This window comes from Prionailurus bengalensis, chromosome E1 (genome assembly GCF_016509475.1).
Source record: "Prionailurus bengalensis isolate Pbe53 chromosome E1, Fcat_Pben_1.1_paternal_pri, whole genome shotgun sequence".
NCBI lineage: Eukaryota > Metazoa > Chordata > Mammalia > Carnivora > Felidae > Prionailurus > Prionailurus bengalensis.
Window position 1 is genome coordinate 38,567,170 of NC_057347.1, and position 18,315 is coordinate 38,585,484.

The 18,315-nt window shown below is 36.0% G+C and overlaps 2 protein-coding genes across 3 annotated transcripts in view; both read right to left on the bottom strand.

The window, feature by feature from the left end:
- IKZF3 (IKAROS family zinc finger 3) overlaps positions 1 to 18,315 on the bottom strand; it is an 89,597-nt gene that overhangs the window by 64,918 nt on the left and 6,364 nt on the right. The gene's annotated exons all lie outside the window — the stretch shown is intronic.
- LOC122485486 (ATP synthase subunit ATP5MJ, mitochondrial-like) lies at positions 13,882 to 16,064 on the bottom strand. Its single transcript, XM_043584324.1, has one exon. The coding sequence runs from the start codon at positions 14,400 to 14,402 to the stop codon at positions 14,220 to 14,222; it is 183 nt and encodes a 60-aa protein (XP_043440259.1). The 5' UTR covers positions 14,403 to 16,064; the 3' UTR covers positions 13,882 to 14,219.

An 18,315-nucleotide genomic window follows, 5' to 3' on the forward strand; every position in this document is an offset into this window, starting at 1 on the left:
CATTTCTAGTAATGCAACTATGTGAGTGACAACTTCTCTTAGTTTTCATTTATTTGGAAATATCTTTATTTTGCCTTCAATTTTAAAGGATATTTTTACTTGATACAGAATTCTGGGTTGACAGTTTTCTTCCAGCACTTTAAAGATGACATTCTACTACCTTCTAGGCTCTATTGTTTCTGATGAGAAGTCAGTGATATTTGTATTATTGCTTTCCTATATACAATGTATTCTTTTTCTCTGAATGCTTTCCAGATTTTCCCTTTACCTTTGGTTTTCTGCAGTTTGACTATGATATGCCTACATATTATTTTATTTGAATTTATCCCACTTGGCCCTCTCTCTCACTGAGCTTTTGTAAAATTATGTTTTTCACTAAACTTGAGAAATGTTCAGTTATTATTTCTTCAAATAGTTTTTCTTCTCCATCCTCTTGCTCCTTTCCTTCTAGGACTCCAACTGCATATATGTTAGACTTTTTAAGATTTCCCCACATTCCCTTGAGGCTCTGTTCTCCCCCCACCCCAATGTTTTATTTTCTCTGTTGTTCAGATTGAATACTTTCATTGATATACCTTCAAATGCACTTACTCTTTCTTCTGTCATCTTGATTTGTTGTTAAGTCTGTCCAATGAGTTTTCTATTTCAGATATTATAATTTTTAGTTCTCAGATTTCCATTTTGTTCTTTTGTCATAGTTTCTCTGCCAAGATTTCCTATTTGTTAATTCATTACAAGCATATTTTCCTTTACATCTTTGAACATAATTAGCATAGCTATTTAAGATTCTTGCCTTCCAATTCCAATACCTATGTCATCTTGGAGTCAGTTACCATTGACTTCCTTTTATCTTGAGTATGGGTTACATTTTCCTGCTTCTTCATATGACTTAATACTTTTGGATTGTACCCTGGACATTATAAATGATATGTTACAGAATTTGTGGATTCTGTTATGTTCCTCTGAATAGTATAGGAAGTTTTTTTTTTCTTTCTTCATTTTACTTTTTAAAGCATGCAGTTAACTTACGTAGATTCAAACTTGAATTTTGTTTCATTATAGTGAGCAGCACTGAAGGTAACCAAATGTCCCAGAATGCCTGGGATTGAGGGTTTTTCCAGAACAGAGAATTTTCACAGTCTCAGGGAAATTGGTTGGTCTTGGAGAGGCATAAATCTCTGTTCAATATTTTAGCCTCAGATGGGCTGTTCAGAGCATGACCCATATATGTGTGGTTCAAGAATCAGCTAGAGATCTGGATTAGCCAGAAAATTTATAGATAAAAAAATCCCTCTATGCCTTTTTCATACCAGGATTTCCCTCCTTCTTTCCCAGCTGCTGCGGCTGCTATGACTTTTTAAGTCAGTATAACTATGGATTATCTACTCCGTTTTGGTCACCCCAAGGCTAAAATTGGTGCCAACCCTTGAGTTAAAACAAAGAACCATAAAAGCAGGTTGTTTTTGTCATTTTCCTATGCCTTCAGGTAATAGATTTTTTCATATTTTGTTCAGAATCTATCACTCCATTGCTAGAAAATCTTATTTGTTCCTTATTTTAATAACGATCATATACCCAAAACTGTTCAGGATAGTATTAATTTCAAATATTCTAAACTATTATCTAGTCTTATTTCAATTTTTGTTTTGAAAAATATAGTTACTCTGCTTACATTCTAATTTAAAATTTTTGACATATTATCCATTAGATGATAGTGCCAAAGCATAAAGGCAGAGAAAATACACATTTTTAAAAATTTTTTTTAACATTTATTTATTTTTGAGACAGAGAGAAGGAGCATGAACAAGGGAGGGGCAGAGAGAGAGGGAGACACAGAATCTGAAACAGGCTCCAGGCTCTGAGCTGTCAGCACAGAGCCCGACGCGGGGCTCGAACTCACGGACCCTGAGATCATGACCTGATACGAAGTCAGACACTTAACTGACCGTGCCCCAGGTGCCCCAATACACATATTTTTTAAATAAGCAAAGGGGCAGCCTAGTATGGGGTGTCAAAACCCAAGATGTGGAAGAAGAATGTCCATGTAAGGAATGGAAGCAGCCCAGGGCAGGCTGTGTGAGAGTATGACTGTATGGGGTGGGAAGTCTGAATGAGGTAAGGAGGGATCCTACATGGCAGACAGCATGTAAATCAGAGCATGAATAGGCTAAAGAGGGCATTCAGGCTGGAGAATTGCCTCATGTGCAGTGCTGGAGTCCAAGGGGGATAAAAAGGGTATCCAAGATAAGGAATAGCCTAGTATGAGTCAGAGCCTGAGCACAGTGAATAGGACATTTGTACATAGAGGTGGTCTGGTGTGGGTTTTCAGAGCTTAAATGGGTGTGAGCAAGGTACCCACATGGGGACAGTGGGGAGAGCTTCTATGCACAGGATCACTCCAGTGCAAGTTCAGTGCAAGTTCAGTGCAAGAACTTGAGAGGGGTGAAGAAGGGATCCACTTATTAGGTATAGTTTTACATGGAGGTGTCAGAGCCTGAGCAGTTGAAAAGGGTGTCCAATAGCATAGTGGCTATGGTACAGGATGTAAGAACCCAAACGAGGCAAGGAAAGCATCTGTGCTGATGAAGGGATGGTAGTGGCAATGGATGATTGGTTATATAAAGGAGGATTGATCAAATAAGTGACTACAATAAGGTAATAAGAGCCAGGTTTTTCTCTGTCAGAGAAGGGAGTTACAAATATGGAAGCCTGTGGTACTGTACTGGAAATGAAGGTACTGGTGTGAATGCATGGCTTCTACTCTACATAAATAAATATAAAATATAGATGTCTACGTGTATGTATGGATATACATACATATAATCCCTAGCCCTGTCCACTGAGAGCACCTGGGAGTGGTAACATTACACCAACTTCTAGCATCCAGATATTAACTTCTAAATTTTTTTATTATTATTATTATTTTTTTTTGAGAAAGAGAGAGCATGCAAGCTTGTGTGGGGAGGGACAGAGAGAAGGAGAGAGAATCCCAAGCAAGCTCCACACTGTCAGTGTGCAGAACCTGATGCGGGGCTCAATTTCATGAACTGCGAGATCATGACTTGAACCACAACCGAGAGTTGGACACTCAACTGACTGAGCCACCCAGGTGCCCCCAGATATTAATTTCTAAATATCATTCTCCATTTAAAGGATCCCAGGCTTCTTGGAGAAATGGCTTATTCTAGGGTTTGGGCAGGGAAAAGTACATAATGGGTCTGGAACATTTTGTTGTGTCACAAAGTATGGAAGTGCCTACAGAATGAAGAGGATATATTAGAGGATATAGACATTATCTTGAAGGGGTTTCCACTGGCCAAATCTGAGACAGGTAAGTATCAAAATAAAAATGATGGTATTGGATTATAACTCATTGAAAAAAAAACAAATTCATGAGTCCAAATTGACATTAATAAGTAAATAAAATGAAAGTCAGATGATGAATGGAGTATTTATACAGTTTCAAAGTGTTTCTCCCAAAATACTTATTATTACAGAGATGAAAAGAGCAACCACATAGTAAACAACTTGGTAGACACCATGGTAATTGAACAAAGTGATCATCATCAGTAACGCGACAAATGAAAATTATGTGCCATCCGAACACAGCATCACTTCTATGATATTGCTGCCAAATACACATAACATGAATCTAACCATGAGAAAAGGAACTCGAACTGAGGAATAGTTTACAAAATAACTGGCTTGTAATCCTCAAAAGTGTCAAGTCATGAAAGACTGAGGAACTAAGAAACTGTTCCAGACTGAGGAGAGTGAAGAGACTTGACAACTAAATACAATGTGTGATTGTGAGCTGAATCCTCCTGCAATAAATAACACCGTAGAAACAAATGGACAAATCTGAATGGGGGTCTGAGGATTAAATGGTAGTAATGTATCAGTGTTAATTTCCCGATTTGGACGTTGTTTTGTGGTTATATAGAAGAAGTATACTTTAGTACGTTAAAGTATTCAAGGATTATAGGGCACTGTGTCAGCAACTTATTCTCAAAGCTTCTGAAAAAAAAATTTTTGTACTATATCGCAACTTTTCTGTAAGTTTGATAGTATTTTTTTTAATTAAAAAAAAAGCTAAATGTGAAACTTTTAACCTGCACACTAAAGGGATTCTTAACAGGAAAAAAAAAAAAGAAAAGAAAAAAAACTAGCTCAAAGGTTTCACATAAACAACCTTCATGTGAAAATATTCTTTAGTTACTACAGAGCAAGATGGCTTTTAATTTGGTGACCTAAAGGAAAAAGGTCCCAGCCCCTCAACCTTTTAAACCCCCTGACAATGACATTTAAATAGCTCTCAATATTTTTTCAAGTGGCCTTTGTGTGCTACAAATAACACCAGAAACAAATGAGTACAGTTTCTAAGAGAAAAAGGAGATTCTGACTACCTTAGCATTCAGAACTTGAAGGAAACATTAAAACCATCTATTATCAGGCTACATGGATATTCTTCTTGGGTACTAAAAAATATTTAAAACACAGGACAAAAGAAATTGAAGTACATTTTTTCCACCTGAAATCAAAGGTCCTTATAAAATGATAAAGCCCAGTAGTAGACAGATAGTGAAAGAAATTCCAACTGAAGACCAGAAACCTGTTAAATATTTCTAAGTACAGTAAAACTTTCCAGTTTTTAATGGATCATTTTGTAATTTCTTTACACTTCAGTCCAAAAAAACACTTCAAAATTTTTCTATTTGAAATATAAATATTTTTAGTGTTAAATTACTGCCATCTTTTTAATATGTTGGCAGTCAACATAGCTTTACAATATTTTCCAAAAGAAAGCTCTAGAAAGTTAAGAATGAAGGGTCCCTGTATTGCTTTTGAAATATAGTTTCCTGTACTGATGTTTATCATAACTGGTGCAGATGATAGAAGAATCCCAGAGTGTGTTAATTTTGTTTAAATATAAGTCTCCTCATTTTCTACATCTCTCCTGTTACTTGAATAGGTAAATCATACTCCTGCCTCAAGACCTTTTCATTTACCTTTCCTTCTGACCAGAATGCTCTTCCCCCAGATCACCATGTGGCCAGTTTCCTCTCTTCATTCAGATGTGTGCTCAAAAATCACCTTACCAAACAAGCTTTACCTAACTATCCTATATAAAAACATCATCCTCTGTTGGGGGAGGGGGGAGGGTGAAACAGGTGATGGGGATTAAGAGTACACTTATCATGATGAACATTAAGTAATGTATAGAATTGTTGAGTCACCATATTGTACATCTGAAACTAATATAACACTGTGTTAACTCTACAAAAATTAAAATTTTTAACTTAATTAAAAATTAAAAAAAATAAAATGTCATCCTCCATTGTCACTTTCTTTTCTCTTACCCTGCCTTATTTTTCTTCATAAAATTTCCTTATTGTCACCACCTGACATATATACACACATATTTGTTATTTTTTTTAACCTATCTCCCTCTACCAGAATGTAAGTTCATGACAACAGGAATGTTGTCTGTATTTTTTATTACTATTTTGCTGTATCTTCAGGTCCCAAAATAGTGCCCAACCATGATGGGCACTCAATAAATATTTATTGAATGAACACATGAATTTTTATACCTCTATTATTGATCCTTACAGACACTCTAGATCAAAGTTCTGCAAACTACAGCTTACCACCTGTTTTTGTATAGCATGGGAAATAAGAGTGGTTTTTACATTTTTAAATGGATAAAACAATCAGAATACTGTTTCATGCCCCTGGAAAATTATATGAAATTCAAATTTCAGTATCCAAAAATGAAGTTTTATTGGCACACAGCCAAACTCATTCATTTATGTGTTGTCGATGGCTGCTTCTGTACTCCAATGGAGTACATAGCTGAAAAGTTGCAACAGAGACTATATGACTCACAAAGCCTATAAAAGTCACTATCTTGTCATTTACAGAAAAGTTTACCAAGCCGTGCTCTAGATCTATTACTAATACTAATACTGTATCGTCCAATACAGTACCCACCAGCCACATGTGGTGATTTAACTTTAAATGTAAATTAATTAAAATTAAAAATTTAGTTTCTCAGTTCCACCACCCACATTTAAAGTACTCAACAGAACATGCGGCTAGTGGTTACTATACTGGACAGCATAGACAAGGAACCTTTCCATCATCACAGAAAGTTCTACTGAATGGCACTGCTCTAGATTTTAGAATATCCTGCTGTTGCTTGGGATACCACTGCAAAGCTACTTCTTTAAAACAAACATTAAAACTCTGGATCAGGAAAAAAATAAATCAAACCACATATAAAAATTAAATACCAAGAAAAAGCTAAAGGTATTATACCAGGAAACAATTTAACAATGGCAATCTTCTATCAATATTTCCAAAATTCCTACAATTGGAATTTCAGGAAAAAGTTACAGTTTTCATTAATGTAGTAATCAACGATATAAAGCATCTAGACAACACCTTCCATACTGACTGAAACATTACCGTGACTTTTTTGGAGGGTAAAAAAAAATAAAATAAAACACCACATGATGCCAAACATCCAGATAAAATATTTTAAAGTATACTCACACGTATGTGCACAAATATACTTAGCATCATATTTCCATTAGGATTTTTTGGTCGTTTGATAAAACCATTTTTCTTATCTCATTTAAAAGCCAAAATTATAATCTAGCAGAAAACCCTAGCAAACACTCTTTTCATATCATTTGTCCTCCTGCCCTTCCTACAATTAAATAACCAATCTCCTCATACGTTTTAATTAAATCGTTAGTGTTTTCCCTTGACCTTTAAATAACAAATGTTATAAAAATTATATCTATTATATTACTGAGATGGCTGACAAACGAATTTGACTGGAAAATTAAAGGTTATTTCTTCTGTAGCTTTCCAAGTACTCCAGAGTCTCAAAGCTTTACTAGCAATCTCAAATTGTTTTCTACCAGTATTGAAAACAAGCCTTCATCATATGTTTGCTGAGAAATGACAGTTTCCAATTTGTTTTTATTCCTTCAGATTCTCTTTTCATTGGCGAAGATGCCATTTAAAACAATTTCACTAGTTAGAATTTTTGTTAAGATACTAAGATTTTTTGGGGCGCCTGGGTGGCTCAGTTGGTTAAGTGTCTGACTTTGGCTCAGGTCATGATCTCATGATTTGTGAGTTTGAGACCCGCATTGGGCTCTGTGCTGACAGCGCAGAGCCTGGAGCCCACTTTGGGTTCTTGTCTCCCTTTCTCTCTTCTCCTTCCCTGCTCATGCTCTGTCTCTCTCTCTCTCCTTCAAAAATAAATAAACATTCAAAAATAAAAAAAGATACTAAGATTTTTCTCAGAGATTCTAGCATTTTATGCACTGCTAAATGAAAGGGGGTAGATGACAAATAAAATTTAAACTTGGAAATGGCAGCAGTCTGGTTAATAGAGATTTCATCAAAGTTCACATGTGAAGGTTTTTACCTCTTAACTCTAAAATAAATTATCTATGAACAAAACCAAACATTTTCATTAGCAACAGAATTTGTAACCATATTTTTAACTCAAGTGGTTGTAAACTTGCCTTTATTTTGATACTATTAAGTAACTGACATTCAATGAAGACTATCAGCTAACAAAATTCTATTCTTAGTCTCAGAGATCAGATTTTATTCACTAGTCTGTTTTCCTGGTAGAAAGTGTAGGTGCTAAAGGAGAGCAAAATGTCAAATTTTAGAAAGAATCCTGTACCAAGTGTGACAGCTGCCTGTAGCATTGGTCCCTTACAGCTGCCAGAAAACTGTCTCTGAGTGTTGACACTCCTTTTTATCTTCATAACGGTAAACTGACTCCCCTATCCTCATGCCTCTTAAAAAAAACAAAAAACAAAAAAAACTTTCTCTTCTCTAAAAGGTCCACTTTTAATTTTTTTAACCAAAAGCTTAGGAAACTGAGTCATTGATTACAAAAATGTGTTCGACAATAACAAAATTAACACTTAGTACTATAAATGCGGCAACACAAGGGTGAGCTACTATTTCTGAAAGGTCTTTCTCTAATTCTCTTAATACTACCAGGTATAATCATTCCTGGAATCTTACCACACAGGATTAGTTATGCTTTTTAGTTTATTTATTTATTTTTGAGAGAAAGAGAGAGGCAGCACGAGCACGTGGGTGAGCGGGGGAGAGGCAAAGAAAGAGGGAGAGAGAATCCCAAGAAGGTCCATGTGCTGTCAGCATGAAGCCCAATGGGGGGATTGATCTCACAAACCATGTGAGTTCATGACCTGAGCTGAAATCAGAGTTGGATGCCTAACTGACCCAGGCTCCCCAAGAATAGTTCTGTTTAATGAAAAATGATCCTTATAACCTAATGAAATTAAAATACAAGAATTGGAGTGGATATCTTAGCTATCTTACCTCTTCTTCCTCTGCTACCTGAATTTCCTCCAATACCCCCCTATTTGGGTTGCACAGCCTCTACTTACACACTTCCAATAATATAGAATGTTATTCCTTGCCATTTCAGAAAAGCTCTTATGGTTAAAAAAAGTTCCTCCTTAAATATAGATAGCTGAACTCAAATTTCCTGAAATGTACATTTCAGGTCCAAGTTCAGCTCTCTGGAAACATACAGGATAAGTTATCACTCAGATGCTAACACTCTCACTCATGGTTAGAGCTTTCTTCTGAACCTGGTTTTGTTTGCTTGTGGTTCTCCAAAAATGTGACATCAACCACTTAGCCCAGTAGTGCAAATGAAGATTTCTCATAGCATCTCTGGAAGATAAACAGGTGCAATGGCATTTATTATCTCCCCATTATATAGACAAAATTCAAGACACAAAGAAAAACAAAAAATATAAAGTCACGTAATTGTCTAAGGGTACAATGTCAGTGACACATTAAGAAGCAGGATTCATGTCTTGAATTTCCCTTTTGTTTCACAAAATTTAAATAATGTTTAAAGTGATTTCCTATATAGATTACAGATTTCAGAAGAAGGCCAAAACTAGAAAAGATTTCAGACCTAATAATTTCAAACACTTCAGTTGACTATGATTGAGGGGAAAGGAAGATATAAAATGAGAGTAATTCCTCTAGTCATGAAATACTTCCTTTCCTTCTTCTACCTTGGACTAAGGTAAAGGTTAAGAAATATCAAGATTACTGGGTGCCTGGGTGGCTCAGTTGGTTAAGCATCTGACTTCAGCCCAGGTTCATGATCCTGCGCTTTGTAGGTTCGACCCCCTCATCGGGCTCTGTGCTGACAGCTCAGAGCCTGGAGCCTGCTTTGGATTCTGTGTTTCCCTCTCTTTCTGCCCCTCCCCTGCTTGCACTCTGTCTCTCTGTCTCCCCCAAATAAATAAACATTAAAAAAATAAAAAATAAATAAATATCAAGATTACTTCTTTAAGGACACCAGATCAAATACAGCCCACATCACCATTCCAGTTTTTCCTACCTTATTCTTTTTTAATAAAATATCCTATTTCCCAACTAGATTAAATGTCTAATGAGGAAATTATAGACTGTTGGTTACAGGTCTAAAACAGCAAATTCAATATCTAGTGTTATTTTCCTTGATAGAAAAATAAGTTGTAGAAAAATAAATACATATTAATTTTGCCACAGATATCACATGCCACCAAATGAATACATATAGAGAAAAGGAAGAATGGTATTTCATGTCATTGCTACTTAAAAAAACGTGTTAGGGGTACCTTAGTGGCTCAGTCAGTTAAGTGTTCGACTTCACCTCAGTTCATGATCTCACAGCTTGTGGGTTCAAGCCCCTCATCAGGCTCTGTGCTGACAGCTCAGAACCTGGAGCCTGCTTTGGATTCTGTGTCTCCATCTCTTTCTGCCTCTTCCCTGCTCAAGCTCTGTCTCTGTCTCTCTCTCAAAAATAAACATTAAAATTTTTTTATATGTTTGTGTTAAAATGATTGAATCCAACATTCTCCAAGTAAGATTTTCATTTTAATTGCAAAATGTCTAGTTTCTGTTATAAAATAATTGGGGTCAAAAACAGAATCAACAAAACAGATGAACATATGGGAAAGGGAGAAAAAGAGAGAGAGGGAAGCAAACCATAAGAGACTCCTAACGATAGAGAACAAACTAAGGGATGATGGAGGGAGGTGGGGATGGGCTAGATGGGTGATAGGTATTAAGGACAGCACTTGTTATGACGAGCACTGGGTGTTATATGTAAGTGATGAATCACTAAATTCTACTCCTGAAACCAATATTACACTATACACTAACTAACTGGAATTCAAATAAAAATTTGAAAAACCAGAATCATTAATTTCAAGTGGGTAATAAACCTAAATGTGAAAGCTAAAGCAATCAAATTTCTAGAGGAAAACTCAGGAGAATATTTTTATGGTCTTAGAGTAGGCAAATATTTCTAAACAGGATGTGAGAGGCACTCAATCCTCCCCCCAGAAATTTAATATATTAGTCTTAGTTAAAGTTAAAAACATCTACTTATCAAATAGATTAAGAAAATAAGCAAGTTACAAACTGGAAGAAAAAATTTGCAATACACATCTGACAAAGTACATGTTTCTAAAATATTTTATTTTATTTTTTATTAAAATTTTTTTAATGTTTATTTTTGAGAAAGAGAAAGAGAGAGAGACAGAGCACAGCAGGGAAGGGACAGAGAGAGAGGGAGACACAGAATCTGAAGCAGGCTCCAGGCTCTGAGCTGTTAGCACAGAGCCTGATGCGGGGCTCAAACTCACAAGCAGTGAGATCATGACCTGAGCCAAAATCGGATGCTTAATCAACTGAGCCACCCAGGCGCCCCCTTTAAAATATTTTTTTAATGTTTGTTTATTTATTTTTGAGAGAGAAAGAGAGAGAGAAAGAGGGATACAGAGAGGAAGACAGAAAATCCCAAGCAGGCTCTGTGCTATCAGCACAGAGCTTGACGCAGGGATTGATTTCACAAACCGTGAGATGATGACCTGAGCCGAAATCAAGAGCCGGGTGCCTAACTGACTGAGCCACCCAGGTGCCCCTAAAATATGTTTTAAATGTCTACAAAATAAATAAGAAAAAATATAAACAACCCAACTTAAAAAAATATACAGAAGGCTTACAAAACTTCAGGAATGAGGATATCTAAATGGCCAATAAACATATGAAAAGGTATTCAACATTATTCATCAGAAAAATGCAAATTAAAACACAATTAAATACCACTACACACCCACAAAAATGGCTAAAATTTAAAAAAACAACTGATAATAACAAGTGTTGGTAAAATGTGAAACAACTAGAACTCTCCAATATTGCTAGAGAGATGGTAAACTGGTCAAACCACTTTGGAAACTATTTGTCAGTATGTATCAAAGCTAAATATACACCTAACCTATGACCCAGAAATGCTAGCCCTAGATCTATATCCAAGAGAAATAAATGTTTATGTCCACCAAAAAGACATGCATATGAATGTTCATAATATAGACAAATACTGGAAACAATCAAATGTCCATTAAGAGTAGAATGAGCAAATTGTGGTATATTCACACCTTTTAATAACAAAAGAAAATAAACTACTAATAAATGTAACAATATGAGTGGATCTTAAAAAGTATGTTGAGCAAAAGAAGCCAGATACCAAAAAATCATGTACTATATGATTCCACTTATATGGAAATCAAGAATAGGAAACCTGAACGATGATGATAGAAGTATGAATAATGTTTAAATGGGGCAAAGTGCTGATACCAATTTTAAATGAGATCAAGGGAACCTTCAGGGTGATGCAAATGTTCCATATCTCGATCAGGAAGGTGTGTATATAGGTAAAAATTAATCAAGCTATATAACATAAGATGTGCACTTCACTGCATAAGTTATTCCTCATTTTTTATTCTTCTTTTTATTAATTTAAAAAAATCTATTGCACACTCAAACACTTTCAATATCTAAAATCACAAACCTTAGCGATGCAATTATAGTACTATCTTCCCGCTTTTGAAAAAAGTGACTTTCAAGGGTTTCTCATGATTCTTCTACAGAATACAGATTATATCTATACCAACCATCCACTAAAAAGGGCAGCATATATCTTAAAAATTCTCACGGTGAGGAAATGTATTTAAATGTTATGTGTCAAGTATATATAAAGATATTTTCAGTGATAGCTAATACTCCAACCAAACTTCCCTGAGAATTGAGATTTCAAGATTTGTTTTCATTTTGGTGCTTGATATATATATATATATATTACAGATGGTTTAAGTGTTATTAGTCTTTGGAAAACAAAACAAACAAAATCTCTTGATCCACATTTCTCTCCAGCAACATGCCCACTTATTTCTCTGCTTCACCTCCTAGCTAATTTCTGGGGAAAATAGTCTGTATTAATGTTTCTACTTCCTCTGTTCCCTCCATCCCCACCACTCCACAAAAACCACTTTTGTTAAGGTCACTTAGCAAGTTTTATGTTGCCAAAACCAACTCACACTTTTTGTCCTCACTTTACTTGATTTTTCTGCAACATTGAACATAGCTGACCACCTACTCCTTCATGAAACACTCCCAACTCTTGAATTCCATTACACCATGCTCTGCTGGTTTTCCTCCTGTCTTGCTAGCTGCTCTTTTTCTTTTGCTGTCTCTTTCTCCTCTATCTGACCACTTAAGTTAGATGTTTTTCAAGGCTCAATCCTGGGCCTCCTTCATACAATACATTCTCTCTTTAGGTGATCCCATCCATTCTAATGGCATTAAATATCATCTATGTGCTGAAGATGACCAAATCTCTATCTCTAACCAAAAAAGAGTTTACCAACTCTGTCCCTCACCATTAATCTCCATATTAGCACTCTTTTTATTTCCTTCACAGCACTTAGTATTTTAATTATTTCCTTTGTTACTTACTTGTTGGGGGGCCTGTCTTCCTTACCTAACTCTAAATTCAGTGTCAGCAAAAGCATTGCCTGTCTTGTTTACTACCGTAATGCCAATATTTTGCATATGTGGCACATAATAGGCATTCAATAAATATTTTTTAAATGAAGAATGAATGAAGATTTCTGATTTTTGGATTAGGTTGTGTCACAAATGTATGACAATATAAGTAAAAAAATAAATGCTCTAAAGCTTTCATTGTTCAACTATCTTTTAAAATCAGCATTTAGGGGTGCTGGGTGGCTCAGTCAGTTGAGCATCTGACTTCGGCCCAGGTCATGATCTCGCGGTCTGTGAGTTTGAGCCCCGTGTCAGGCTCTGTGCTGACAGCTCACAGCCTGGACCCTGCTTCGGGTTCTGTGTCTCCCACTCTCTCTGCCCCTCCCCCGCTCATGCTCTGTCTCTCTCTCTGTCAAAAATAAATAAAACATTAAAAATTTTTTTTTTAAATCAGCATTTAAGGGGTGCCAGCGTGGCTCGGTGGGTTAAGCACCCGACCTCGGTTCATGTCATGATCTCACTGTTCATGAGTTTGAGCCCCACATCAGGCTCACTGCTGTCAGCACAGAGCCTGCTTCAGATTCTCTCTCTTCCTCTCTCTGCCCCTCCTCCACTCGCTCTCTCTCTCTCTCTCTCAAAAATAAATAGTAAAAATGTTTTTAAAAAATAAAAAATAAAATCATCAATAAAATATATATTCCAAATACATATATAAAGATGATCCACTACTAATCAAACATGTGCTATGAGAGTGATGATAAGCTACACTGACACTTTTCAAACTGTGGGCAAGTCTGATAAGATTTCAATGTGCACAAGAATTCCCTAGGAACCTTGTTAAAATGCAGATTTTAATTCAGCAAGTCTGGCCTAAGATTCTGCATTTGTAACAACTGCCAGATGTTGCTGATGCTGGTCCACAGATTATATTTAGATTGGCAAGGGTCTAAAGGATACCTGTAAATGATTTATGAACTAAGATAAACATTTGCTAGACCTCAACTTTGTGTCTAGTACTATACAAGATGATTTTCATAAACATTATCTTATTTAGGCTGTGGCTGTTCTCTTGTAGTACAGTAAACTTAGAAAGATTCTCAACCTAATCTATCAAGGCCAAGTGTCTTCCTTTTATTTTTATTTTTTATTTTTAATTTTTTGCATCTCACAGTTACATCTATTCATGCCACAAAGGAAACAACATGTCTACAAGTGTACAGCGATGTTTCACATTTCTATCCAACAGAGCACAGAACTAACTTACTGAGATTTATAGACAGACTGATGTTCCAGCTGATGTGTATTCCAAGTAAAACTGGTTAATGATGACCACAAGCAAGTGCAGGACTCAAAGTTTTCAAAGCTTTATTTCTTTTATAATCATTCCCGATTTTATAAACAATGAAGCCCATCAACTCCATTCCTCCCCAAATCTCCTGGTACACTTGGGTATAGTAGGGCTTCATGGGGACCCAAACATTTTTAAAAAGGCTTTGAAGCATCTTGGTGAAAGACCCCCAGCTCAGACCACTCTGATGCACACAGTCAATGACTCAGAAAAAAGTGTCCCCCTTTTAGAAAAAATATTTTGTAATACCTCTTTTATCATCATGAATTAAATATAACCTATCCACACATATGAGTTTTTTTAATAAAGCCCCAACTGTCATATAAAGATAAAAAAAATAACAAAATAATTTGTCTTTCAATATGTAAATATACCAGCACAATCATTCTAGAAAACATAATATTATTGTAGTCAGATATATTTGTAGAGTCACCATGAATGTAAGGGCTAAAAATGCAGAAGGATACAGGTTGCATCAATAATGGCAAAAGAGTCTTGGCTCTCAACATAACAAAGAATCATCTTCTCTTCATTTATATAGTAGTTGCATTGCTAGACAATTTAGGCTGTATTAAAACCATCCCAAAATACTTCATGTTTATACATAAAATGGAGTTAGGTTCTGGCAGTCATTAGACATAAAATGTTACTAAGTTTCAGAAAAAGGGATAAATTCCAACCTGGAATGAAGAATGGCTTCCTAAAAGGAATGGCATTTGTGATGGAACATAATGGATGAATGAGGATTTCAGTGGGATTGTGGTGATATTAACAGTGTTGGGAAATCAGGAGACGTTGGTTTGGATTGGAGAGACAGACAATGAGTTAATTTTTGGACTTGTTGGGTTTGAACAACATTAGAAAAATGGGGAGTTAGGAAAAGTAATGCATGTTCAGGGAATACTAAGCAGTCCAGAATAACATTAGAGGACAAACGTTACCTCTGACAAGGTATATTGAAGCTACATTGTGGATTATCTTAAATGCCTTACTAAGAAATCCTTAAAATGGTTTTTCTCAGTAGGGGAGTGACCTGATGTTCTAGGAAGATCATTCTGGCAGCAATCCTCAAAATGGATGGATTGAAGGAGGTAAGTCTATATACAGGGATACCAGCAGAAAAAAACATGTAACAGTCTGAATGGATAGTTTTCAAAATGTTTTCTATGGAACTCCAGGGTTCCAGAGGGCTGCCACAGGTGCTCATCTGTGTCAGGAGAAGGAAAGGGCCAGCAGCTAGGTAGACCTAGCAGTAGTCTCTTGCCTTCTCCCTCCTCTTAACTGGAACATCACACTTGCATCTGTCCCACGTAATATTTTTGTACACAAGGGCATTCTGTTGATAAAAACAAATTTTTTCCTGTTTTTGTGTCTTATTCAAATTCTTATTTAACTGTGAGCATGACCATGGAATATTTCAAGGAGCCATCATATAATCATCAGTGTCACTGTATAGAGTACTAGCTACAAGATCTAAGAGCCATTACATTAATTCTTAATATCAACTTTTTAAAATCATTATGTGTCTCCATCCCTAAATTAGATTACCTGTAAAAATTCTCCAGGTTTTCTTAGGTTTGGGGAAAACAGGACTATATTAGGTCATTGATGTCTGCAATGGAAAACTGTGGAGTCCTTTGAGAATCTCCAAATTTCTTTTATTGAGATGTGCATTGAGGCTGTTGGCTAGGATAATACATAAACTATATACTTGTGTACTCTGGTCTCTCAGTCCTACTAATTTAAATTTGAGGTAGATGGCACAAGAACAGACACTCAGATCAATGGGACAGAATAGAGAACCCAGAAATGGACCCACAAATGTATGGTCAACCAATATTTGACAAAGCAGGAAAGAATATCCAATGGAATAAAGACAGTCTCTTCAGCAACTGGTGCTGGAAAAACTGGACAGTGACATGCAGAAAAATGAACCTGGATCACTTTCTTACACCATACACAAAAATAAACTCAAAATGGATGAAAGACCTAAATGTAAGACAGGAAGCCATCAAAATCCTCTTGGAAAAAGCAGGCATAAACCTCTTTGACCTTGGCTGCAGCAACTTCTTACTCTGGAAGCAAGAGTAAGAAGGGAGGCAAGGGAAACAAAAGCAAAAATGAACTACTGGGACCTCATCAAAATAAAAAGCTTCTGCACAGCAAAGGAAATAATCAGCAAAGCTAAAAGGCAACCGACAGAATGGGAGAAGATATTTGCAAAAGACATATCAGATAAAGGGTTAGTATCCAAAATCTATAAAGAACTTATCAAACTCAACACCCAAAAAATAAATAATCCAGTGAAGAAATGGGCAAAAGACATGAATAGACACTTCTCCAAGGAAGGCATCCAGATGGCCAACCGGCACATGAAAAAATGCTCAACATCACTCATCCCCAGGGAAATACAAATCAAAACCGCCATGAGATACCACCTCACACCTGTCAGAATGGCTAACACTAACAACTCAGGCAACAACAGATGTTGGTGAGGATGCGGAGGAAGAGGATCTCTTTTGCGCTGCTGGTGGGAATGCAAACTGGTGCAGCCACTCTGGAAAACAGTATGGAGGTTCCTCAAAAAATTAAAAATAGAACTACCCTACGACCCAGCAATTGCACTACGAGGTATTTATCCAAGGGATACAGGTATGCTGTTTCAAAGAGGCACCTGCACCCCAATGTTTATAGCAGCACTATCAACAATAGCCAAAGTATGGAAAGAGCCCAAATGTCCATCAACTGGTGAATGGTTAAAGAAGATTTGGTTTATATATACAATGGAGAATTACTCAGGATGAAAAAGAATGAAATCTTGCCATTTGCAACTATGTGGATGGAACTGGAGGGTATTATGCTAAGTGAAATTAGTCAGAGAAAGACAAATATCCTATGACTTCACTCATATGAGGACTTTAAGATGCAAAACAGATGAACATAAGGGAAGCAAAAATAATATAAAAACAGGGAGGGGACAAAACATAAGAGACTCTTAAATATGGAGAACACACAGAGTGTTACTGGAGGGGTTGTGGGAGGGGGGATGGGCTAAATGGATAAGGGGCATTAAGGAATCTACTCCTGAAATCATTGTTGCACTATATGCTAACTAACTTGGATGTAAATTTAAAAAAAAATAAATTAAATTTTAAAAAACCAAGTAGGATATATAAACAACTTCTTCAAATCAGTAAGAAAAAAGAGAACCCAATTAAAAAATGTGCAAAAAAAAGGTGAGATAGGACTTTTATATACATTATCCTATTTAAACCTTTACAAAAGCCCTAACATTTACAAATTTCCACATATTATTGTATTCCTTCAGGATCACTCACAAAGAGTCAAAACAACAGGTTATATTCACAAATGCCAAGCATCTATCTTCTACTGAATTATTGTTTATCAAACAAGCTCACAATCTTATTTCTACAATGCATGAAAAATGTTAAAATAATGACTCATCCTAAATTGTTCACCCACTGAATTTTGTTTTTATGGTAGTAAGCAGAAGTGTGTTGGTTAGAATGGTCCATAAAGTCTTTTGTCCTGCTGAAATAATTCTCAAACCAAGACAGGTAGCAAATCGGTGGTTTACACCAGTTACGAATAACTTCTCTCATTTGGTCCCCTTGAATCCACTGGCACACAACTGCTTTAGACAAATATCTCATGCAGCCCAATGGGCCAGCTATTTCTCAAGGTCTGAATGGTACAACATAACATCCACAGTACCAAAATGAAGTTAGGAAGCTTAGCCTTAACAAAGGAAGTTGTAGAACCAAGGGAAAAGTTTAATTTCTGACAATCACAACTTACAGAACTTGCTGAATCTTAGACAATACTGGCTTCCAGAGACTACTTAGTTAAAAAGCATCTATTTCTATCCCAGGAGTTTTTAAAATTTTTTTTGAAGAGAGACTTCATTTTTCAAATGAAATCTTACAGAGATTGCCATACATAAAATACATAGAGGAGTATCTTAGTAGTATACAGTATAGTAAGTTCAAATATGTAATAATTACCAAAAGGTCAAACAATGAGAACAATATGCCTTGTAATAGAAA

Coding starts and splice junctions, on each gene's coding strand:
- LOC122485486 (XM_043584324.1), bottom strand. CDS start 14,402: ATGCTTCAAAGCCTTTTTAAAAATGTTTGGGTCCCCATGAAGCCCTAC.